General features: G+C 34.8%; 1 protein-coding gene across 1 annotated transcript; it reads left to right on the plus strand.

Annotated features, from left to right (window-relative positions):
* Positions 1 to 5124: 5124 nt before the first annotated feature.
* Positions 5125 to 27384, plus strand: LOC149800826 (uncharacterized). The gene is made up of 6 exons (XM_089956744.1): positions 5125 to 5335; positions 7307 to 7371; positions 13386 to 13449; positions 16953 to 17018; positions 23747 to 23973; positions 27211 to 27384. The coding sequence occupies exons 1-6, from the start codon at positions 5131 to 5133 to the stop codon at positions 27382 to 27384; spliced, it is 801 nt and encodes a 266-aa protein (XP_089812870.1). The 5' UTR covers positions 5125 to 5130.

The following is a 27384-nucleotide window of genomic DNA, read 5'->3' on the forward strand; positions in this document are numbered from 1 at the left end:
CATGCTCTTTGACTTCTCTCTATCCCTCACATGACACTCATTGAACGTTCCGACTCGAAAACCGTCTAGGTATGTTTTCCTTCACGTCCGCTCTTTGACTTTAAAACCGGGGGCAGTCTCCAGTCTAACCATCCATTGTCGACTCAAACGTTCATGAAAGACATCTCTGATTATATCTAAACATATGCATTACAATTTTAAAAGATTTACCGTCTCGATAAAATGTGTTTGATCATATGATCTAGGTATTAATCCGACGATTAATATATAAATTTAGGTTTCGAAATGTACATTTGGGTAACATCACAGTAGTTTGGGCCATACTTTAATATTTTTTGGTACTTGTTGGCAGTTCTGGTAGTCTTTTCTTGCTGCCCATTGTTTGTTGCCAGGAATTGACAGGAATATTTTGCAGTCTGTTAGTTCATGCTACCATTGGAGTTAAATTTGGTTTGAAATGCACGAAATAGTTTATTTTTTCATTCCAGAGTAATGGTGGGTTTATGGTCATTCCAGAGTAATGGTGGGTTTATGGTCATTCCAGAGTAACGGTTGGTTTTATGGTCATTCCAGTGTAATGCTGGGTTCATAGTCATTCCAGAGTAAAAGTGGGTTCATGGTCATTCCAATTAAATTTAGGCATGTTGAAGTCTCCTAAAATTAAACATGGGTTTCTTTAATATTGCTTGCTTTTTTCTCTACTGCTTTCTTCAGTTCCTCAAGACCTGTCATTTTCACTGGATTTATAGAATGCAGTTATATTAAAGTATGCACCAATAATCACAGCTTAATGGAGCCACTTTTAAAATTTGTCTTTAAATTTGGTTATTCTGTGTAAACATGATCATGTTTTAGATACATATACTGTAGTCATCCCACGAATATCGTGGGCCAAATCACAAAATAAGACAAAAGAAAATGTTTTCGAATTCTGCTTGAATGTGTGAGAGGATGTAAATATATATTTTAAAAACTGTCCTTTCATATTGAATTTTATTTTATTTTTTAAGTGATAACTTATTTAAGACAGCTAGATTATGTAACTATAATCGCATGTTCTTTAACAAGACCGTCACCGATACGTAGTACTAAATGAACATTAAGATTACATGGGAGAGTTGTGTCCCCTAGGTTATGAAAAGCTACAACACTTGTCAGTTGTGCAAATGATTGCTTTTTATTTTGTTAATTGCTCGTTTATTATAAGTCATTAATAAATTTCCAATTATCAGAAATGGGTGGTAAGGGTCAGAGGAAACTCGGACTACAAAACTTGTAGTAGAAATAGTATAGATTTAATTGCACTGTCTTGTCGATTTCAAACTGTCATAAGAATTCCATGGAAAATTTGTTTTGTGTTATTGTTAATTGCATATTGTAATTGCTAAACAATATGTCTGTACCCAAGAAATATCAACCAAACGCTTACATAACTACGCGTATATTTCCCCACTAAAAATTGCAGAGTGACGCAGCAAAGCAGGCAAGATGTTCAGTACGCCATATTCTAAAGATAATATGTAATAGTCCTGTAGAAATTATGGAGAACTCGCCCTGGGACAACTCATCCTAGGTGTAAGGAGAAGTCTCCCCATGGTGCTCGGAGAAGTCAACCCACTGCGCCTGGAGAAAAATCACCCCAAGGATCATATATACTATTTCTGAGATGTCGCCACATGGTTGTTAAGGCTTTATTTATTGTTGTTTTTCTTTAACTTAATAACTTATTAAATATATAAAATTTGCAATTTTCAACTTTTTCATTTGATCAGCTCCACTTCTGTGTTATCTGTCCCTTTTGCTCTGCACTTCAAATCATTAGATCATTTATTTGGAAAAATAGAACGGGTGTAAGCATGATGTGACATCTGCAGTTTTGTATAGGAAAAGGTTCCAGCCTAATAATCAAAGTCATCCTGAGATGACTTTATGGCATGGACCTCTATAACCCGAAATCGACAGAAATGGTGCTGACTGTCAATAAGCCAAATGGGTTATAGTTTCATCTAACTGAACAATTTAATCTGATTTTTCATTTGAGATTTGCTAACCATTGACCAATGATATCAAGTATCAAGTAGTTCAAGACTCGACAAAAAGCATCATTGTCGCCTACTCAGGAAATGCGGTCACTACTGTGTTCAACATGATGGCTAATGTGCATATTTGGAAGTTTCTGAAAACTCGCATGTACTAAGCCCATCATTTAGATTATTTCTTCTATTTTGTCAGTGTTCGTAATTTTATTATTTCTCAATAAAACAAACTATTTAAAGTTGAAAGAGAAGTTTAAAAAATATTTCACTACTAAATTGCCAATGCAAAATAAACAGGATTACGTTATTTTATCACGCATACTAACAGGATTTTGTTACCTTAAATGCATATTTAAACTGTTCGACGTACTTGGGACATGATGAGAAGATGATCTTTAAAAACAAAGTTAAATGTCACATTTAAATCCTGGTATAAACTGAATAATATTTCACATGGTCTGAATCAGCTTGGAAGTTTGGAGAATCAGCCAGAAAATCAAGGCCGAATCAGTCAGTAATTTGTACCGAATCAGCCTGGTCCGAGTTTGAGAGTAATTACCACATTAATGAATAATGTTGGTATAATAGATATATCGTATCAAAAACGTTAACAGCAACATTTGTTTAAAAAAATTCTCATGGTGTTTTGGTGTGTGTTATAAGAAATCTAACGAGTTTATATGAACACACAGACTTTCAATTATAAGTGATTAATTTTCTATTATTGACATTACACAAACAAGATGAATGCAGAATGGGAAGGAAAGGTTTATTATACAATGAGTGGAAAACAGTCTTTAACATAAGTGGGGAAGAAAAATCCATATTCATCCAATGCAGTTACATAAAAAATCAAAGGTGCATAATAAATTGATGTTGGAAACATTGAATGAAAAAGCATAAATATGTCTGTAATATTATATCATTTGGTAGATAATTCCATATTTTTCAAAGAATGAGAAAAAAAGAGTAAAAATATTGAGGATTGTACCAGTACCCATGTTAATATACTTTTACGGTATAAATGTCGGAGTTCAGCAACAATATAAAGTAACGATTTCAAATCAAATACATTTGCGAAGGCCGGTGCTGTTTGTAACAATGACCAACATTTCACACTCCAGTGATTTTATTAAGTTTTATACAGACATGAAACTTGATGGGTGCATTCAGTTCCTCCTGAAATCATTATGACTCTATGGTCGTAAAATAAGTACTGGAAAAGAGTGAGAAGAATCAAGCTTTGCCAAATTCAACAAATAACTCATTTCCTTAGAATAAAAGTGAAAAATGTAAAAAGAACTAACAGTATTGGAAAATAAATCCCAAATAATACTAGAATACCTAACACAAGTCTTAATTGTAAAAGTTCTTAAAAAACTTAAAGTGACATTCCAAAATAAATCCAACACTGAAAGTGTTGATGTGCCTGTGGTGGCCCATGTCTTTGTGATATGCTAACAGTATTTTGTCTGATCACAAATAATACAATCCAAGAATGTATCCTTATTTGAAATGTCACTATAATCCAAGTCTCTATTTCCAAGACTGTTATTGCTGAGCATTTTGTATTTCCAGAGAAGGATAGCTTGAATGAAATAATTTGATTCCCTAAATTCAAGCCCAATGAAATGCCAGACACAACAATAATATAACTGATTATAATTAGATCTTACAGCATGAATGAAGAATTTCTTGATAAATAAGATTATTTAGTCCTCTATTTGACCTCTTATCTCAAATAGCATTTTCTAAAAAAAATATATTATATAATGGAAAATTACATTCTGGAAGGTTCTAAATGTGTACAAGATAAAATCTTAGTTATAATTAAAAGGTCTGTTACTAAAATTATGATATAATATGTGGCAAACAACATGTTACCGATCCGGTGGCCTAGTGGTTTGAGCATCCGCCACGGATGCGGGAGGTCGTGGGTTCTATCCCCGGTCGAGTCATACCAAAGACTTACAAAAATGGTACTAACAGCTGCCTCGTTTGGCACTCAGCATTAAGAGGTTAGTGTTAGGACTGGTCGGCCTGTTGTAAGGATAATGTGTCTGGGTGGGACATCATGTTACATGTCTGCGACATGATGCCCCAGTGCTAGATATCATTATAAACTGTCACACTGCAGACATTGTAGCGATATGACTAAAAAAATGTTAAAGCTGCTTTAAAAATCCAAATCACACACACACACAACAAAAGGTTGACCTGACATTTCATGGGAAATTTCCATTGTTCTTGATTCAGATAAACATGTTGTTTACAAACTAAAATCAATGATTCAGGTCAGATAGAAAATGAACTAAATTTGAACAAGGTCTAATCCAAAATAGGATTATCCATAGCTGCATATAATGAATGAAAAGAACTAACAAACAGTGCAAATTAAATAATATATACACAACCACAAGGATGCAGGTTCGAATCTTGCCATTGGATCAGCTTAGGCTGGCTACACTTGTATGTTTTTGGCCATGGCACAATTATGTTAAGCTCTTGCATTTAGTTCCTTTTATCTGGCAGAGTTGTATATATAGTCATGAAGATTGATAGGGTTCTAGGTCACATTGCCCTAGCTTTCACTCTCCAATGATTACATTGTTTTTTAATCATAATCAGGGTTATCTATGCAGTCATAAAACATGGTTGTATCTATTCTGTAGTACTATACACACAGCAGATGTTTGAAACAGTGACCTGTTTTTCATGCTATAGTGACATTTTAAGGTTTATTGGATTATGTCACAATGGAACAGGCAACATATAATATTCCATGGACTTCTGGTTAATTTACTTGTATTTTGTCTTCCACATAAAACAAATTAAAAGCATAAGTGAATAATTTACAATAACTTAAGTCATGTAAAAATTATATGCAAGATGTTATCTCGATGCAGTAGTAAATATGTTCTTTTTATTTGTACCTATACAAATTTATTTTACCCAGTACCTAACCTTTAGCTATTCTACTGGAGGTGGAAAACCATCAATGTAATGGCAATGTACCATGTTATACAACAATTTATTGTACATGTATTGCACATTTAGGAATGTGGTCATAATTTCTATTTTCAGGCATTAAGTCATGGAGTCAAAAGAGGAAACTGTCAGCCCACCCAAATCGAAATGTGCCAAGGCAGGGAAAGAAGGCAATGGAAAGAAGCTGTCTCCAGACAGGTCTAGAAGGATGATGTCCCCACTAAAGAAATTCAGCTCTCTCAGGCTTGTGTCTCCAATTGACATTGACCAGGAGCAGAATGATTTGGAGGTGGCTTCAGTCCTGGCTGAAGGTATGGTGAAAATTCATAGTTCAAAGAAACCATTTTGAGATCTTCCCTTGGACATCCTAGGTGGTAAACTAGTTTTAGGATGCTTGTTGTTCATTTTGATTGGACATTACTGTATCTAGGACGACTTTTTTTTACTTACAGTTTCAGTGAGGGAATGATGATGGTCAGAATAGGTACTCCAATGTGGGCTTATTGGCTGGTAAAATGCATGGCCAAAAGTTGATTTGTACTCATCTTCAACTTCTATCTAATCTCTCACATGACACTGAAGAATAAAACTACCTCAGTGAATTTTTCTATCCTTCTATCATCCTGCAAATACAATTAAAAGACACTGTTAGTTATTTTACAAGAATATTTGGATATAGCTGACCTGAATGGCCAAACGCATCATGTTCTAAATTTGTGCAACCTATCCCCCCACATCCAATTGCTTTGAGAAAGATAGGCTTCAGTATAACTCAATCAAATGTATACAGAGCTAAAATAGAATTATAGTACTTTCTTTTCTTACAAAAAATACAGAAAAAATAAAAAAGGATCCATTTTAGTTTCCTTTGAAAATTTGTTGTCATAATAAACATTGGAAAGATGACAGTCTTTCTCATGTGTTCAATTAAAATAACAAATAAAATGTGTTCTTTTAAGCGCTTTTAATTTGAAAAGAAGAAAACTCATGGCTACCTGACAGAATTGAAATGTGTGTTTGATTATCATAAATAAAACTTATATGAGCTCTGAAATCAGACATCAAAATTGGACTAAAATATACATATTTTTTTGCACTTGAGCTTGTATTGTTTGAAATGCATATTTTTCATTATAGAAAAGACTTACCTTATAACTCTCCTTCATTATCATTATTTACATTTGTTTTTATCTTCTCTGTTGATGATTTATCACATCTATTGTTGTATTTCTATCTCTGTTCATCCATCACTTGAATTCATCAACACCATTGAAGGAAAGTTATTATATTTCTTTAACAGCGTTGTGGGAAGAAGACAGTAAAGATTAAAATCCAATATGAAACCATCAAAGGGAGGGACTAGCAGTGTTGGGGGTCAAACGTCATATAGATAATATAGACTCTGACTGGTAACCTTATCTTCGTCTGTACTAACTGAGGTAAGGTGAAATTATATGGCATGATGGTAACAGAGATTTTGGAACTTGAGTGCAGCTCAGGGGCTGGAGTGGGTTATTGTCCAAGGTCACATGTTTATATTAATATGGACTCTTGCTAGCAATCTTAACTCTATCTACACTGACTGAGGAGAGTGACTCAGCTTTATTTGATGTTCAGGAGAATGGATAGGTGACTGAAGTTTTCAATCAGGATTTAAGCTTGGTGTATGGGTTGCAGAGAGCCAAAAAATAATAAATGTTTGGATATTTGTGATGGCTTTCATCATTTATCATTTACTTTCCTTTCATTGCTTAAATATTATTGGACAGTGGTGTCACAATCATACGAATCAGTCATTCTGTTACATTCGGGTAGTTGTTATTATTGCAAGGTTTGTCGTCAGAGGGAGAAAAAAAACTTGATGTTATATAATTTAAGACAGGTATGTGGATGATACTTTTCACAAGGTAGCCTCTGTCTGATTTTAAAATAATAAATACATTGATAATAATTTCAATGTTATCCATTTGTGTGCATCAGGAAAAAATTAAAATTGCCTTCAGTTCCTAATTTCCTCAATATATACCTTGGACAGAAATTGGAGTTAGAGCAAAAGCAGTTTCTGTTTATACCAAGATGCTTGAGATACCTTGATCCCAGCCTGACATACCTGAAGATTGGTAACCCAAGAGTAAATTTGTAAGTGAAGTCACAGTAGATGTAAAGATAGATATGCAGGCATATACAATAAATAGATCAATAGATGAATAGATAGAAAGATGAACAGATAGAAGTTTGTTGAAATATTGGTATTAATCATTATAATCTCTGTCTTAAATCAGGGGGTTCAAGGGATCCATTTAGTGTGTCTCCAGTGAAAGAGAGAAGACAGGAAACTCCTGTTAGGGTAAGTATAGTATACTTTATTCAGTTAGACCAGCATCCCATATAAAATATGATACTAGTAAATATAGTGTGTGCCATGGTATATAGAAATTAAATGTGGTGTTCAGTATGTGTATACATACATAATTTCCTATAAATAATCAGCGCATAATATTATAAAGGTGTTACTACCAGTAAGTGTATCATTCACCATTCATATGAGTTATTTGAGATTGTCTAAGATCAAAAGCAAAATTAATGTAGTAAGGAAGGATTATTATTATTGTAATATATTAATATGACTCGTATGGGATATAAAAAAATGTCTTCAAACAGATAGAAATTATAAACTTCAATAAAATATTTCTTTCTTACATTGTGATAAGCTAGAGAAACACAAACAAAATGGAATTCTTTATTTTCTGGCATAATTCACTATACCTACTATTTCTCTTAATCTTGCTATGCCTACCTGTCTCTTTTTTTAACATATGTGCTGAGCACTTAATCTTAGTAAGTATATTTCTATAAAAAAAAAACTGGTAATCCAGATGTTGGATATCTTTCTAGTTCTAATTCAGTCATTTACATGTTATAATACACACATTTATGTGAATTGTCAATATCAGACACACAAACACACGACTCCCCACCCCCACCCAATCAGCAAGAGAAGGAAGCATGTTTATGTAATATCCATACAGAATCCAACAGTATCAGGTTTCTTAGCAAGAAACATATCATAGGACCTTTTAACCCAAACCAGAGCAGTTTGGAACTTTTAATGCCTTGACAGGGTCCCTAGCCCTGAGATCAGGCGACATTTTGTACATAGTAAAGGGCGTCAGCTGGTAATCAAGTTTTAAGGCCTTGACAGAGACCCAAGCCCTAGGTTCAGGTGACATTTTGTACATAGTAAAAGGCATCAGCTGGTAAGCAAGCTTTTCAGGCCTTGACAGAGTCCCAAGCCCTAGGTTCAGGTAAGCAATAAGGGTGAGTATTGCCAGGAAAAAATGTTCTGCAACATATTGCAATATGGCATGTCTGTATTGCGATATGTATCAATACATATTGGTCATTGATAGCATTTATGACTTGAATGTTGATTTTGCATATTTTGTACTGAAATAATGAGCAATTTCCTTGCATTTAATACAATATGAAGAAGAAAATGAAACCGTCTTGCTTTTAATTCCACCAAAACACCCAGTAACTGTAATAATCACATCACTTGTTTGGAAAGCAATAAATATATCAACATGTGAAAACTTCTACAAGCACGAAACCAAAATACTGGAAAAAAGTTATAGAATTATTTTGCCTGATTAGAAAGTCTTCAAATCAAAATGATCTAAAGATTCATTTCTTGCAGTACAATCATGACAAGGGATAAACACAAGAAAAACTACACATAATCACAAATTATAACATTGATAAATATCCTACTTTGATTATAAAAATGAATAATATAGTAAATTAATAATATCAGTGATTCCAAACCTTTCCTGGTTTAAACCTGAGAGACTGATTACTTAGCAGGCAGCAGAAATAAAATCACAGAAGAACCCAATTTGGCGGACTAGAAACAGTATATTTTTTACTATCAAAATTAAACGAATAATTCGATAATTGATGTAATCCCTTGTTTTCATCCATAACTTGGCAACACTGTCAAACTATAAATTTCTCCAATAAAAGAAAGAACACAAAATATTTAATGTGACTAGATAAAACAAAGCCTTTTACAACTAAACAAAATTGGAAGATGTCAGCTTATTTAGTTGTGTTTGAAACAAAGGATTAGCAAATTAACATTTTTCTAGAGAAATTTGTGTATGTGTCCTAGCCCTCTTAAATGAATCCATCAAAGTCCATAGGTCATTATGTTTACAAAGGAGACATTAAGGTACAGTCATGTTCTTCTTCAGAAATAGTAGCTTATCAACATTCTCTGCAGTGATTGCTGCCCTTTGGCTTGAAACAATATCTCCTGCAGTACTTAAGACTCTATCAGAAGGGACAGATGTTGCTGGTATGCAGAGCAATTCTCTTGCATAACTGGATAACACAGGAAACTGATGTTGAGGATTTCGCCACCATTGTAATAGGTTCTGGGCAAGAGGAATGGACTCCTGATCCTTGTAGCTCTCAATTTCTTCAGTTACTTTTTCAAGAACAATCTTAGTATTTTTCTCCACTTTCACAATATATATATATCATTATTATCTCCAGAAATGGAAGCAAGACCAGCATTAGTTATCTTTGGAGAAAAAGAACTTGCATCTGTTAGATGAATGCAAGCATCAGCAGATGTAGATAAGACAGAAACAGGGTCAACTTTAGCTAATGTGGATGAGTCAGAAGCATCTTCATCTGTCTTTATTCTTTTCATTTGGTGAGATGTAGTTGTGCTGATATCATCAGCTGATAATTCAGGAAGAGGTGGGACATCGGTAGCTGAATCCTGTTGGCATGATACCTGTTTAACTTTCATTGGCAGATTCTGTTCGTAAGAAGTGGATGCAGCCAGAGCCAAGTGGTTGAAGACTTCAAACCGACTGTTGTTAGTCAGAAAAGGGAGGTTTTTGAACCTGGAATCCAGAGCAGTTCCTATCTGGTGCAAACTCTTGTTTCTTTCATATCTGGTCGAAAGATCATTCACAATAGTTGCTTTCTTGTATTTCACCATTGTTGAATCATGATCGGACGGTGCCATAAGTGTAGTCAACAGTTGATTCTGCAGTGGAAGAATGATGAATATGGTGGGTGTTTCTTATGTGCACAACACTGTTGTGATTGTCCTTAGTGGTTTTAAACACGTCAGTACTTCTTCAGCATTACTAATATCAGTTTCCGCCAAGGTACTTACATCTTTGTTCACACCACTCTGATGGCTTAGTTGTTAAAGCATCCGCCTCGGAAGCAGGAGGTCATGGGTTCAAACCCCAAATGAGTCATACCAAAGACTTATAAAATGGTACTAACAGCTGTCTTGCTAGGCACTCAGCATTAAGAGGTTAGTGTTAGGACTGGTCAGCCTGGTGTCAGGATAATGTGACTGGGTGGGACATCATGCTACATGTCTGTGGCATGATGCCCCAGTGCTAGACATCACTATAAACTATCACACTGCAGACATCATAGCGATACGATTGAATTTTTTGTAGAGTTTCATTAAAAATTCTAATCACAAACACACGCACACTCTTTGTTCACACTGCGCACCTCTATGCTGGTTAGGGCAGCATATACAGCTGGTCGTAGTTCCAAAAACCTTTCAGTCATGTCAACTGCTGTCAGAGTTTCATTGGGTACAAACATCTTGAATTAGATTGCGTTTTGGTAAATTTAGGAGCTCAATTTTGTCTCCTGCAGCAACTGCACTGCAGTGAAAAAAGCTGACAATTCTTCTGATCCTGCCAAGAAGTCCACCAACATCATTGATTTTCAGGCTTTTCTGGGCAGTTAAATTAAAGTATGTGCATAGCAACCAATATGTGGGTTACATTCTGCTTCTGATGTTGCGACACCGATGTTTGAAGCATTGTCAGTTACTAGTGGAGGATTGGATGGAATTTCCCCTTCATTAACAGCTGACAACAAAACCGCAGCAATATTTGCACCTGTGTGAGCCCGTGTTTGTAGCACATAACTCTGAAGTTTCCAATCAAAAGAAATAAAAGATGCAGTTACTGTAACGTATGATTCCTTTGCTCTGGAAGTCCAACTGTCATTGGTTAGTGCAACTTTATATGCTAAGTGCAAGCATGTTTTTATGTCTTCCTTGACTTGCAAATACATATCTGGGATAATTTTCTCAGAGAAGACCTGTCTAGATGGCACAACATATCGTGGATCAAGCACCAATGCCATGTTCAGAAATCTTCTATTTGGTACAACACTGTACGGCTGCAAATCGTGAATGATGAAACTAGCAATGGCACCAGTGATAGCTGTGGACCTTTGTGATGAAGATTTGTATTTAGTCTGTGCACCTAGCATATCCGCAATCTTTGTCGATCTAAAACAATACATACACTTTTAATGGAACCGTCGGCTCTTGCGTTAGAGGTTTTGTCACTCTGTTGCACAGTACAGATGGATGGTGATGCCGTAAATGAGTCAAGAGGTTTATCGTACCGCCTGCATGCATGCTTGTTTTCAGTTTTGCACATATGATACACAGCGACAGTTTTGTCAAATGTATTAGAGATAAACTCCCATTTTAGTGAAAACTTATTCCAAACAGAACTCTTTGCTGGTGGGTTCTTCACTAGCTCATACACAGAAGCCACCATTTTGGTAACAACGTTAACCTAAGAAAGACATTGGTGTGCACAAACTTATTTCGCTAATGTTGGTGAAGAAACAAAAACGTTATATTGGTATTACTATACTCATATTGCAATATACCGTTTCGTTCATTTTGTATCACAATTTACCAGAAAACTGGTATATCATTACACCCTTAGTAAGCAAGCTTTTGATGCCTTGACAGGGTCCCAAGCCCTGGGTCCAGGTGATATTTTGTACATAGTAAAGGGCGTCAGCTGGTAAGCAAGCTTTCACAAATATTATTATTCATTAAACTTACCTAATTTCAGATGCAGATGTCTTAGGAGTGTTTCAAGGCACAAGCAGGCTCTGGTTACCATGACCTAGTTTTCAAGTTTACAATTTATCATCTCACCTCTGTCTGCGTGGGTCCGAGTCTAGGTTTTTGCCAATGAGGGTATGTGATAAAGCTTGCCAGTAGCTTCTCATGGGTCTGTGGTTCTAACTGGGGTTTTCCTGGGTTCTTCCTATGCCATTAATACTGGCCGCCATGCATAGCCTATCGTGTGCTGAAAATGGCGTTAAACCCTACAACAAAATACAGTTTATCAAAAATATGTCTGGCACACTGAAACCATGAGCAAGATAACTGAGGAACTATTGAACCAAACCAGATCTCATTGTATAGACACATGCCCTTGAGAGATCCGAAGACCCAGCTGGACTTTGGTGACCTTGAATAACTGTACAAGGTTGCATAATATTTTCTGACCTAGAATATACCTTCAGCTTCTGAGCAAAATATCTTTGCCATGTTAATCTGTACAACTCTGATATACAAATGCCTTCAGGCATTCTAAATTTGGGTTAAGATTCTGCATTCCTTGAACTAGTTGACATCTATTTTCTTGAATTGGACATTTTCTTTGTTAAGTTACTAACACAGTTGCGTTTTGTACAACAGATTAAAGCAGGCTTTCCTTTCCTTTGACATCCTTTACCATATTCTTAGTGTTCATGATGACGTTTATGCAAAATGGGGGTGTGGGTTGGTAAAGTTGTTTTTGCATTTAAAGACAGTTATCTTCTAGTCAACATTGACCTGCCCACCCCATAACTGTTGGAGCTGATGTTATGTTTACTCAGTCTCTTATTAGACTCCAAACTGTTCTGCAGTTTGACGTTGATGAGATCCTGGCTGATTTTAATTGTCAGCATTTTGCATCATAGTATAATGGAGTTATTGCCTCTGGTTGTCAAACCCATTCACATTCGTTCCTGCACAATAATTTCATTAATTTTAATGTGATATTGATAAGTCAGAGTTGTGTTGTCAGCATTTTGTTTTTATAATACAGGGTTTATTCTAGGTTGCACAGTCCTAGGATTCATGCTTGTTTCTAAATGATTGCATCTAAATAGCATCCTAATACTGCATACAAATTATGCATTAATTAAATCCCTCCTATACTCAGAAAATTCTCCCCTTGTTCGTATGTAAGGATAATTCTGTCCAGTGTCACATGTAGGGGAACCTTCCCCATTTGTCATATGTAGGGGGACTTCCCCCTCCTACATATTCATTTCTAGAGGAGACCCTGGTAGTATACAAAGTGAACATTGTTAATATTTCATTGAAACTTTTCTCCAAATTACACTTGTCTGATGGATCCTCAGAAGTGTGCACTCATAGAAATTTAATATTGAACGACAGCCTATAGTTTGTGAATTATGTATTAATAAGAAAAATTATTTTTTCAGCCAACAACAGTCAAGACTAACCTACAAAGAGGAAATATCCTGACCATCACCCCTATATGTCCTAATAAGTTGTATATGAATTAATAATGCTTGCGATCTGTTCTGATTTAAAAATCAATAATTGGTTCATCACAATTGATCAACCAGTGATTTTACTTGGTTGGAGACAGTTTCTGTATTTTTATGTGGACAATGCCAGTTTTGCATACTTGGTAAAGATACGTTTTTATATCATATTAAACTGAATGGTTTACTGCCACATGTGTTGCCTGAAGGAGTTTCATTAAGAAAGAAAATAGCAAAAGAAGTTGAACAGTTATCAGGGAACTCAAAGAGCAGTGTCCCATATGTGGGGCATTGGATGACAGGCATATTAAGCTTCTGAAAGGTGAAGATTTATTAGGTCAAATTAGACTGCCTGTTCTTGAGGGAGAAATTTGAAATTTGTTAACATTTTTCTATGATTGTGGAATTTCTTTGATAACAATGTATTGCAGTATTTTATCATGGAATTTTGCATAGACAATTTTGATAATTCTTGGGGGTTTTCCTCATGGTCTGATGTGTTCCATCCTTTTAAGAAGGAAACTTTCATCCAGAAACATTGGGTTTATGGATGATGATATGGAACCATTCCAGTCATTTGAATGATATTGACAAGGAAGCATTTCAGTTGGTATTGGAATTTTATATGGAACTGTTTCAATTGGTTTAGGATGTTGATAGGGAATAGTCCCAGTCTGTTTAAGGATATAGATGTGGAACCATTCCAGTTGCTTTAAAGAAACTGATATGGAACCATTCCAATCCATTTAAGGATATTGATAGGGAACCATTCAAATTGGTTTAAGGATATTGATAGGGAACCATTCAAATTAGTTTAAAAATATTGATAGGGAACCATTCCAGTTGGCTTAAGGATACTGATATGGAGCTATTATATTAAATTCATATTCACTTGAGTGAATTGAATATATCTTAGCTACTTGACTGATTAAAAAATAACACTTAATAACATTATGAAAGAAACATGAAAATGCATAGTTTCCAGGTGCTAAATTATAATAAGAAAAATAAGCAAATCTGACATCTTAGAATAATACAGAAACTAAAATCAACAATACAGATAGCCAACTTAAGAAGATGAGAGAAAATCTCAGCATTGTTTGTGCATTGTACCAGGATTGGACACAAGACACAATTTTGAAAATTCCATGTAAATAAAAAAAAATCACAAAAAAATTATTTGCTCTATACTGTACTGGCATAATCTAACCAAATATTGACTGGTGCAAATTTTCGAGAATCATGCACGCTATATTTTCAAGAAATGTTGAAAATCCCCATTTTGTACCTATATTGTGTTTTTGACTGGTGAACTATATCATTGGTTTCTGTGTTGCTGTTGTTGACTGGGGAACTATAATCATTGGTTTCTGTGTTGCTGTTGTTGACTGGTGAATTATATCATTGGTCTCTGTGTTGCTGTTGTTGACTTATTTTGACTTATTTACACTATCATTGGTTTCTGTGGTTTAGGCTATTTTTTAGAGAGTGTTGCACAACTTAGGGTATTATTGCTTTATTCATTCTATTCTTATTTGATGCTCTTTGCTTATCAATGTAAATCAGGCACAATCAAGTGGTTGATTTTTCCAACTCTGTTGACAACCATATTAGATAAAGGTAGCCGACAAACACCAATTTAAATTGAACTAGTGGTTGAGTTTCTTGAATGAAACGAATATGTCTAGTCACATTGGACTGGATTTTGTAGTTACCTTGTGCCATCTTTCTGCAGTGGACAAAAGTTTTTGTGTACATATTTAATTTTCATATTTAAAAAAGACTTTCAAATCACTCTCTACTTGCTTTTTCTTTCATGCCAATATATATTGTGCATGGTGACATGAATAGTCTCATAAAAGAAACTTATTGGATTCATATTTTAGATACTTTGTATCCTAATGGGCTTAATACCAATGCACTATATAAAATTGTATTATATTTTATTTTTTTTAAAAATTGATAACAATATAATTTCATGTATGACTTTGTCTCAATTATTTTCTTCTTCATATAATAAGCTAATTATGATGACTTTGCATGACCTTTTTAAATGCACACATCCTAACCTCATCTGATTAGGCAAGATTCAATTTTGAAAAATGTGTCCTAACTTTAGATATTCTTTCATGATGCACTTTTGAGAGGTTCCTAACATTGACCCTCTCAACTTTGCTCTATAATACTGTACCCTATAATACCGTACTTTACAATACTTCAGTCTATAATACTGTACTTTATAATACTTCAGTTTATAATACTGTGCTCAATAATGCTTCACTCTATAATACAGTACTCTATCATACTGTATTCTACATTACTTAAGTCTATAATATATTACTTCATAATCCTTCACTCTATAATACTGTTCTCCATAACACTGTACTCTATCATACTGTATTCTACATTACTTAAGTCTGTAATATTATACTTCATAACCCTTCACTCTATAATACCGTTCTCCATAATACTGTACTCTATCATACTTTATAATACTTCACTCTATATTACTTTATTCTGTAATACTGCACTCTACAGTACTGTTCTTCCTAAAAATGTACTCAATAAAACTGTACTCTGTACTCTATAATACTGTTCTCTCTAAAACTATCCATAATACTATACATTTGCTGGAACTATTACATATTATACATAAGTTTCAGTAAATTACAGATTTGTTTCTAAATCGATTTAAGAAAAGAGATTTACTTTATAATACATGTCACAACATGTGTGTTGTACTCACATTGTATTTTATGGCCATGGGGTACTTTTGTCCGTTGTATTTAGGTCAAACATTAAGTAAAATATTTGACATGTTGATTATCACTGATATTAATCGTATATTACATCTGTAAGTATCTGCTTGTGTAGCAGAGTACTCTTAGGAATGGGCAGATGCATGCAGACATCCAAGTTATTGGTAGGAAATATTCACTTATCATTTATCAATATAGCCTTCATTTTTAAGTTCGCTTCAGCTTTCTTCATTGAAATAGTGGCTCTGTAAGAGGATGGCCATGTATAACGGGAAGAAAATTGTAAAATGTACAGACAGTGGCTATATAAGATAGATTCCTTGTGTGAAGGGGAGAAAAGATACAAAGTACCAATGGTGACTGTGTAAGAGGAATGGCCTTGTGTGAAGGGGAAACAAATTGAAATTTTATTAATTTAATGCAGGTTGAGAAGACCTTTTCTTATTTTCTTAAAAAATATAGCTTCTTTTGAGATGGGTCTCACAAAATTATGACCACTGTATTTAAAATATAGTTTTTTTAGAAAGGTCCCAGAAGATGATGACCAATGTATTGTTGTGTGGAATATGATAACATGAGTACTTTAGAAAGCAGTGTTGAATTTCTGACATTCTTTTAACAGTTTTTTATTCAGCAAATCTTTATTAATATTGTATGGAATTTACGTAATCATCTTTTTAGATCTAGACTTAGAAATTCATTTTGAAACCTTGCTAATATTAACCCATCATTCCATTTTCAGACTTGACTCTGCACCAGATGGCAGCACAAGGGGAGCTCGTGATGCTGAAGCAGGAACTAACTGAAGGTTGAAAATTTAAACTTGATATTGGAAACAGTTTACCTGATTACTAAGTGACAATGATGGAATATTTTGATGGAGGTTTTCAGTGAAAATAAATATTATAGCAGAAGAATATCGTTGGTTTACATACAGTTAGTTTGAACATGTTGGATTGCTCAAACATATTTTTAAAGACCAACCAAAGAGTTTACAATATTATTTAACCCATTCACTTAAACTGCGGATCTCATAAACTGATCTGCAAGGTCTCTTTCATGTTGAAACTACAGATTTCATACTGATCTGCAAGGTATCTTAGGTATTCAAACAACAGATTTCATACTGATCTGCAAGGTATCTTAGGTATTCAAACAACAGATTTCATACTGATCTGCAAGGTATCTTAGGTATTCAAACTACAGATTTCATACTGATCTGCAAGGTATCTTAGGTATTCAAACTACAGATTTCATACTGATCTGCAAGGTATCTTAGGTATTCAAACTACAGATTTCATACTGATCTGCAAGGTATTTTAGGTATTCAAACTACAGATTTCATACTGATCTGCAAGGTATCTTAGGTATTCAAACTACAGATTTCATACTGATCTGCAAGGTATCTTAGGCATTCAAACAACAGATCTCATAAAGTGATATGCAAGGTCTCCTTCATGTTGAAACTACAGATTTCATACTGATCTGCAAGGTATCTTAGGTATTCAAACTACAGATCTCATAAAGTGATATGCAAGGTCTCTTTCATGTTGAAACTACAGATTTCATACTGATCTGCAAGGTATCTTAGGTATTCAAACTACAGATCTCATAAAGTGATATGCAAGGTCTCCTTCATGTTGAAACTACAGATTTCATACTGATCTGCAAGGTATCTTAGGCATTCAAACAACAGATCTCATAAAGTGATATGCAAGGTCCATTTTGTGTTTTCTCATGTTGCAGCCTTCATTAGCTGATGAAAAATTGCTGCCAACCCACTGGTTCCATGTGAGCTAATTTCATGGCACACTAGGGTAAAGAATGAGAAACCAGTACATCTGGTCAGTTGGAGATATAGGTATACTGGATAAATTTAATCTACAAATTGTATATTTTATTATATTAAAAGAAATAATAGAATCCCCGTGAAAAATAAATAGCTGTGGAGTTATATGGATGCCTGAAATCCACTGCATTCTAAAAGAATAAAAGAACTATTGAAAAGGAATTTAACACTATCCAACGAACATGCTGTTTCATAAATAGTTGGGTTACAGATTTAGCTTGGAAAGTAGAAAAAGTGTTCTTGCTAAAACCTTGGTAATCCAGTTAACCATTCAGCTACATTCAGCTGATGTGGGTAGATTTGTTCCAGTTCCAGCAATCCACTGCTGGAACTCGTCTCTCCTCAGGACTAATTTCACGAGGAGCTGTATACAGCATGCCACAGCATCATCTTTGGAGGATGGGTCTAGTTTAGATATTGTCTTTGATGATAGGTCAGTGGATGAGGATCCTGATTCTACTTCTGACTGGTCATCAATTGCAGCAACAGATTCTGAAGCACAGACCCTAGAGGAGTTATGTATGGACCTGGATCAGCTGGACAGTCAGCATCATTGTCCTGATCAAAAAAAAATGGCCATTTTATGCTGAATTTAATCAAATTAATAAAAATATGGCCTATAATATAGATATCATATTTTGTGTATTTCTTCATGTTCCACCTTTTATTACATAAATAACTTTACTAAGGGTGTTTATTTAATGTCTTACTGAGGACTGATCTTCATGTCTCTCTGCATTTACTGTTCAATCACTGCCTACATTTTGTCTTCATGAATGATAAAATGCAGGACCACTTTTTTTAAAGGACCAGTAGATTTTCAGGTTACTGGTCCTTTAAGCTCACATGATTTTATCGCTAGCTCCACACACTGCTGGTCTGCAAAGTCCCTTAGGAGTTTAAACTACAGATTTCATAATTTGATCAGCATGGTCTCTTTGGTGTGCAAGCTACAGATCTCAATAACTGATTTGCAGGTTCAGATCTCATAAACTGATTTGCTGCTACAGATCTCATAAACTGATTTGCAGCTACAGTTCTGATAAATTGATTTGCAGCTACAGATCTCATGAACTGATTTGCAGGTTCAGATCTCATAAACTGATTTGCTGCTACAGATCTCATAAACTGATTTGCAGCTACAGATCTCATAAACTGCTTTTCAGCTACAGTTCTCATAAACTGATTTGCAGCTACAGATCTCATAAACTGATTTGCAGCTACAGCTCTCGTAAACTGATTTGCAGCTACAGATCTCACAAACTGATTTGAAAGGTCCCTTTGGTGTTCAGGCTATTGAGATTCAATCGTAAATTACTTATGCATGTTATTGTTTAATTCATTTTTATAAAGAAATTAGTACAATAGAGCTTTCAAAAATGTTAAATATGCCTATACCCAACAAATATGATTGGCAAACAGATGTGTACCATTGATACACTGAGTGAACATATTCTCAGTCAGTCATATTTTGCATAGATATGCCATCTTAATCTTTCTTTCTTTTTTTAAATGCTTGTCATTCAGTTCTAATGGAAATACTTTTGCTTACAAAGGGTCTGTCCACTTTGCAATAATTATAGGTTACTGCATTTGTATGGGAAAATGTGAACAAGTTTTTCCCAAGTGCAGTATGTCCATCCGACAAAACGAGTTCATATTTTCCCATACAAATGCAGTAACCTTTTTATTATATGCTCATTTTTTTTATTCTACCCAAGGTCTAATTATATAAACAAAAATACACTACAAGAAACAAAGTAACTGAATGTATACCATATTCCAAACTAAAAACAGAAGCGCAGATTCATCATTACACAACAACAACAGTACTAATGAGCACATGACTCCACCAAGATAAATTTGAACTTAGTTGCATGCTAGACATTACTTTCGAAAGAAAATGGCGTTTTGGTCTACTTAAAATTGAAATTTGGAGTCTTGATGTGAATGAATTTGCATTGCAACAACTTTTCCATTTGATCTGGAATGAATAGATTTTGGTATTTTTGTCAATCCTACGAAATTTCATGATTATGGACTGGATTTACCTGTGCCAGTTCCACATGAAGTACCGTATTTACCATGTTTTCAGACACCATTTGTTTTTGGACACCAATTGGGGGGGGGGGGGAATATACTTAAATGCCTTGTAAGTTTTTGGACGTTGTTGCACTATAATTTTTTCTACAATTTATCCTTTCGGACACAATCTAGGAAGATCGGCTGCTTCGTTTTAATGTAAAATTCACAGTGTGTTTACCATTAATTTAACTGATACAAAGTTCGCTTTCATTCGTCACCAATTATTTAATGTGATCATGAACTTCCATGAACTAATATAATTTATAATTTATAACAAGCTCCTTGTCATATATACATATTCCCTAAACACTGACTGGAATTTGTAAGTCACGCTGAGTGAGCACCCATTGAGCTATCTTATCATCCATACATTGTCCATATGAAATGGGTTGTCCACACTTATGCAAATGTTCGGTCAAGTTCAGATGTGCAGAAAAGTCAATTTTCATCCAGGTACTCGCTGTGGATTTCAGAATCTTGAATTTTTCCGCTGTAGGTCTAATTCCCAGACGTTTTGCATCGTTAATGATATCCTGCTTTTGCTTTAATGTATAATGTTTATAGTGACCATGTATAGAACCGGGTGGAGCACTCTCGGGTTCAAGATAATCAGACTTGTCATCTAGACCATCTTTCTTTGTAGGCGGTTCTTTTTGTGATGCATTGTCAGAATCATCAATTCGAGATCGCTTCTGTGGACTGCCTACTTCCCTCTTTGGAGACGATTTTGGCAAGGGAGAGCCCCTCCACGAACTAGGCAGTGCCTCCTTGCTTGTTGTATAACATGATAATCTTATCCATCAGAATTATTATAGTACTAACAATATTATGTTTCACAATGACAGCTATTCAGTATATAAAACTTTTGATAGTGGTGGGTATATTATTTATGCTTTCTGTTTTAATAGCTTGATTTGGCTAAAAACCAATATGATTGGTTGTCAGTGTAGACATTGTTACACACAAAACCACTTCAAACAGGTGTGGCAGTTACGGCTTTGATTACAAACCATGATCCCTGCTTTATATCATTAAACAATACATCAGAGAGTCGGTATGGTTTAGTAAAATTCATCGGCATTGTGCAACAAAACAATCCCCTGAAGCATTGCATACCAAGGTTTAAACATAGTTATTGTTCTACAGGTAATAAACCTCTTTGTAGACAATAAATATTGATTGTGGGTGCTAAATTTTCGGTACATCGTGTGCACTTTTAATCAAATCCAGATCGCTGCATTTTATTTCCGAACACACTTGTCAAAGAAATCCCACAAGTTATATTATTAACAATTATCACCCAGACACCTTAAAATCTCCACCTTGCATCAAAACAATCTTTGAGCAGTCGATTGTTTCGAGTTGGCAAGCTCTGCTCATTTTGAAGCTACCCTCGGCTAGATGGAGAAAAAAGAAGAGAGAACTACAACAAATAGATCACCTTTATTTTTTTAAAATACCAACAAATTAATCACACCAACTCGTATATTGCAACTTGCTTGTTATTTTTACCATTCCTAGTTGTGCATACAACATTCATCTTATATGGAGCCTCTCACCCTTGGTACTCTAAGATTAGCCATCATACATGTACCGGTATTTCTACTCTCGATTCTAAAATATTTCTGTCATAAATATCTTAAGAATTATAATTCCAAAATCTTTTTATTTAGTTTATATTAATATCATAATTACACAGAAATAAAGCTTGCATGCATTTGTAATGTAGATTTTAATGATCACTGATTAGCAGAGGGTTAAACTGTGGATTGCAATATTACTAATATGGCTGTTCTTTTGGAAAATACGCACACAATCGTGGCTCTAATACATGTATGGCTGTGTTTTCTGGTGGATGGACATGTATCAAATAGACAAAATAGGCAACTAATGTCTGTTTTTCCTTCATTATCCTTTCCGTGGTGCTAGACAAAATACTTGTTTTACTTCATGGCAGCACGTCGTCATGTGAGCTAACGGTAACTTCGTTGCGGATGGGGGGGAGGAATAAATCTATCTTCACCTGTATGTTTTCAGACACCTAATTAAAGAATTTAATATGTATTCAGACGACCAAAAAAGTAATTATTTGTTGCAGTACAAAAACATACAGTAAATACGGTAGATCAGATTTCAACATCATATTGACATCTGCAAGTGTGTTTCTGTTCTGTCATTGAATGTTTGAAATCATAATGTGGGAAAAATATGAAGTCTTTCAATTGCAATTATCAAAAAGACGCTATGGAATATAATATTATTTCATTCTGAGTGCAGTAGGGGGGATGTAATTGCACTTGGAATATAGTCGAAATTACAGTAAAATTTCAAAATGTGTAGTCAGGCTTGAGAACCCATAACAAAGCTCATGTAATTCAGATTTGCAGAACTAAGAAATATTTTCAGGAAATTCAGGATGTAAAATTAAGTATATTTTTGCCATTCTTATTACCAGCTACAGAAAACAGTTTATGCCTTGTCACTTGCATGTTATTTGTAAGGACCCTGTCTGGCATCTATAGCTAGACTAAATCCGAAACATTGTATCAAAAAAGTTAATGCGGAATGTGGCAGTCCACAAAACATCTGCTTTAGTTCATTCAGTTGGTTTACTTCATCCACAAACAATTAAAATTAATAAAAAATGCTGGCATCTATGTCCATTGTTTGTTTACAATAGAAAGTAGTTCCTTTATTCACATGAGTTTAATATGAATTGCATGCGAGTTCAATATAGTAAAATACTGCATGATTCTGACAATGTAAGGTTGACGGAGAAAAAGATGAACATATAATAAAATAAGACTACTGTGACAAAAGTAACCTTTCTGTTTTCTGTCTCTCAAACTATCTAGAGCTCATTGTTTTGGTTTTTTTCTTTCTCGTTGTAAGGAGTGAACAAGACGTAGGCATCAATTTGTTAACAATGACAACATTGCTTCTCACCAAGTCGTAGATATCACTTTGTTAACACTGACAACAACATTTGCATCTCACCAAGACTTTGGCGTCACTTTGTTAACACTGATGACACCATTTGAATCCCACTAGATTCACTTCTGAATTCATCTGTGGGATAAAGGATTCCTGGGATTTTCTATGGAGCTAATACCAGTTTGATTTAATCTGTGGAATTAAGTTTTATTTGGCATTTTTGTCTGTGGAGCAAATTCCAGCCTATGGAGATAATACCAGGTTGTAATTTTTGCCTTTGACAAAGTTGCCACAGACTATATCACATTCAGTGTATGACATTTCATGCAGTGCAGAGTTGGACAAAATCTTTAGTGATGTTTTGGTCAAATGCATTGTTCTACTTCAAATAAATGTATACTGCTTTATTCAGATGTGATATATCTACTCCTTTCGTTACTGAGTCAAAAAAATGTTTAACTGATGCTAACTCTTTGCTTTCACAAATAAAGCAATTTTGTTGAGTAATTCTTAAATTATTTTTTTTTTAAAAACCAAAAATGCAGTATTTTAAAATTTACATTCCTTTTTACTTTAATTGCATTTCACTGTATTTTCTTGTTTAAAAATTGGTTATGCCACATTGCTTATCTACAATTTTCATAGATATAAAATGGATTAATTTGCAGGTGGTGGGGACATTGACAAGACAGATGATGGTGGATTGACGGCTTTTCACTGGGCTTGTGCACACGGACAGCTCCCAACAGTCGAGTTCATGGTTCAGAATGGGGTGGACATTAATGTCATAGATCACCATGGAGAAAATGGCCTTCTCTTTGCCAGCTGTAATGGTTTTACTGATATCGTAAAGTTCTTGTTGAGGCACGGAGTAGATGTGAATTACTCGGATGAGGTTGTTTATTTCATTATGTAGTTATTTACCATGCTATGTCATCTTTTTATTATTTGAGTGCAAGCATTGAAACTGACCTTTGTATTTAATCCCATGGCTTATGGCATTTAATTAGAGTCAGATCTGTCTTAAGAAGGATCTTTCGGTTGTAAACTAGCATGGCTGCAGCTGTTGTTGCATCACACAACGCCAAATCAAGCCATTTATTGTTTACAGCCCCTGTTTGTTCTACAAAACTTACATCCATACTCAGAACTAATCATCCTCTCGTGAAGCTTGTTTCATTCATTTCTTTATTTGTTTTCCAAGTGATGAAAGCCTTGCAGAATCATAATGCTAATGATCAATTAATATTCCACTAAAAATGTGACTTGTTCATAAAATCCAGAACAGGAATGCTGTACTGTTGGCTACCTAGTCATATTGGTACAAAGGAAAATGAGAAGAGACATAAATCTGCCCTGTCACCCATTTCTGAATGATTTTGAAATATTGATCTTTAATGTTATGTACTTTCTGCAAAATGAAAAGACAAAGAAGCTTTGAGACATCAAACTAGTTGCAGGAGAATGGTATTCATCATAGAGAACATTTTTCAGATGATGAGTGGTACTGAGTCAGGGACATATATGACACAGATGACCCATCAATACATGCATGGAGAACCTTAACCAATGTGCATACCTTGCCAGCACTTATTGACACCTCAACCATTGTTCATACTTTGACAGTGCTTACTGACACCTTAACCAGTATGCATACCTTGCCAGTGCTTATTGACACCTTAACCAATGTACATACCTTGCCAGCACTTATTGGCACCTCAACCAATAAGCATACCTTACCAGTGCTTACTGACACCATAATCAATATCCATATGTTGCCAGTACTTACTGACACCATAACCAATATGCATACCTTGCCAATGCTTACTGACACCTTGACCAATATACATACCTTGCCAGTGCTTACTGACACTTTAACCAATATGCATATCTTGCCAATGCTTACTGACACCATAACCAATATACATACCTTGCCAGTGCTTGCTGACACTTTAACCAATATGCATACCTTGCCAGTGCTTACTTACATCAGAACACATTCCAGTCAAGTGTATCAACTTCCACTCGGTGACACAAGCATTTTAATGTGAATGTGTTTATCAAGGTGGTAGATAATGTGATACTTGATAAAAGCATGTACCTTGTAAAGAATGTAGTTGGCAAAATTGGATCCAATATTCTAAATATTTTACTTTTTTCACTTCGTATTTTGTATTATATACTATGATTCTTCATCAGTTTTATTGGGTATACATTTTTGCAGATTTATTGATTTCTGTGTGCCATACATATCAATACCTAATGAACAGTGTGATACCATAGGACTCCTTCCCCTATCCATGAATTTAAGTTTGGACATAAATTTCATTTTTTCAGAATCATGGACATTGATACCCACAAGAATAAACATTCTCCATACCTTTATACATGTATGGTATTGTGCTGATAACAACCCTATGGATACATTTATACATGGATGGTATTGTGCTGATAGCAAGCTGATGTATACATTTATACATGGATGGTATCGTGCTGATATCAACCCCATGCATACATTTATACATATATGGTATTGTACTGATATCAACCCGATGCATACATTTATACATGTATGGTATTGTACTGATATCAACCCTATGCATACATTTATACATGGATGGTATTGTGCTGATATCCACCCAATGCATACATTTATACATGAATGTTATTGTGCTGATATCAACCCGATGTATACATCTATACATGGATGGTATTTTGCTAATATCAACCCGATGCATACATTTTTGCATGTAGGGTATCGTACTGATATCAACCCTATGGATACATGTATACATGGATGGTATTGTACTGATATCAACCCTATGCATACATTTATACATGGATGTTATTGTGCTGATATCAAGCCAATGCATACATTTATACATGGATGGTATTGTGCTGATATCAACCCGATGCATACATTTATTTATGGATGGTATTTGCTGATATCAACCCTATGCATACATTTATACATAAATGGTATTGTATCAATATCAACCCAATGCATACATTTATACACATATGGTATTGTACGGATATCAAGCAGATGCATACATTTATACATGGATGGTATTGTATCAATATCAACCAGATTCATACATTTATACACATATGGTATTGTACTGATATCAAGCAGATGCATGCATTTATACATGGATGGTATTATGCTGATATCAAGCTAATGTATACATTTATTTATGTATGGTATTGTACTGATATAAACCCAATGCATACATTTATATATGGATGGTGTTGTACTGATATCAACACTACACATACATTTATACATTGATCGTATTGTGCTGAGATCAACCCAATGCATACATTTATACATGTATGGTCTTTAAAGCAATTTTGATTGTACCTGTTAGTCTTGCTGTTTTGTCTGTACTCCATAGCCACATCAGAATAAGTATACAAAGAAATCTCATCAACGCTAATGTCACATTCAGTTTCATACATAGTATGTCAAATTCTCAAGCTTAATTGGCCACCAACTGGATTTAGTTTAGGAAAGTACAAATTTCCTCTGGACTTTGAGATGCTATGGCTGGCTACAGTCAATGTACCTACTCCAGCAAGGACTATTTCTATGTGTCAGCTTTATATAATGTCAGCTACATAATGTGAAATAGTAAATCCATTATTGCCTCTCCCATGGGGACTGTTCTTTATTGTTGTGTGCTGGAGCAAAGTGTCTTGTCTTGGGGGTCTGTTTTGCGATATTGTTGTCTGTTATGGAAAAATGCCTTTGCCTTTGGCTTGGGCACCATACAGACAACACTTTGGAGAATGGTTCCATCAGAAGACAATAATGTAGTATTACATGTATACCAAGGATGATTACCACGAATTTATTCATTATTCCTAATTTCTCAGTCTTAAAATGAGGTGTCATACCTAATGTATTCACAAACAGGCCTTAATGCAACAAATCTAGCAATGTCAATAAAACTGATTTAAAGCAGTTACTAAAGTTTTATGTTGGCTTTGTATTGAATCCTAATTATGTTCTCTACTTGACTTCTGTTGTCTACTTGACCTCTAGCAGTGGCAAGCATATAATGCTTTGTTGAAATTTTAAAGAATGAATAAACCACATTACCCTTGACCAGCATTTTTTTTTTTACAGACTGGAACCACTGCCCTGACGTATGCTGCATACAACAGTCACCCTGCCAGTTTAAAGGTTCTGCTAGAGTTTGGGGCTGACTTGACTCTCGAAAACATAGACCACTATACAACAATGGACTTTGCTGTTGGACAAGGTCATAAAACAGGTATAGGTCAACCTGAAGAAAGTTAG

Source organism: Sinohyriopsis cumingii, chromosome 4 (genome assembly GCF_028554795.1).
Source record: "Sinohyriopsis cumingii isolate HCF-2022 chromosome 4, ASM2855479v2, whole genome shotgun sequence".
In the NCBI taxonomy this organism is placed as follows: Eukaryota; Metazoa; Mollusca; class Bivalvia; order Unionida; family Unionidae; genus Sinohyriopsis; species Sinohyriopsis cumingii.

Bases quoted from the DNA above. Each gene is read 5' to 3' on its own strand.
- LOC149800826 (XM_089956744.1), top strand. From the start codon at position 5,131: ATGGAGTCAAAAGAGGAAACTGTCAGCCCACCCAAATCGAAATGTGCC. The intron at 7,372-13,385 runs GTAAGTATAGTA...TTATTTTTTCAG, and splicing joins GACAGGAAACTCCTGTTAGG to CCAACAACAGTCAAGACTAA. The intron at 13,450-16,952 runs ATAAGTTGTATA...TTCCATTTTCAG, and splicing joins CATCACCCCTATATGTCCTA to ACTTGACTCTGCACCAGATG.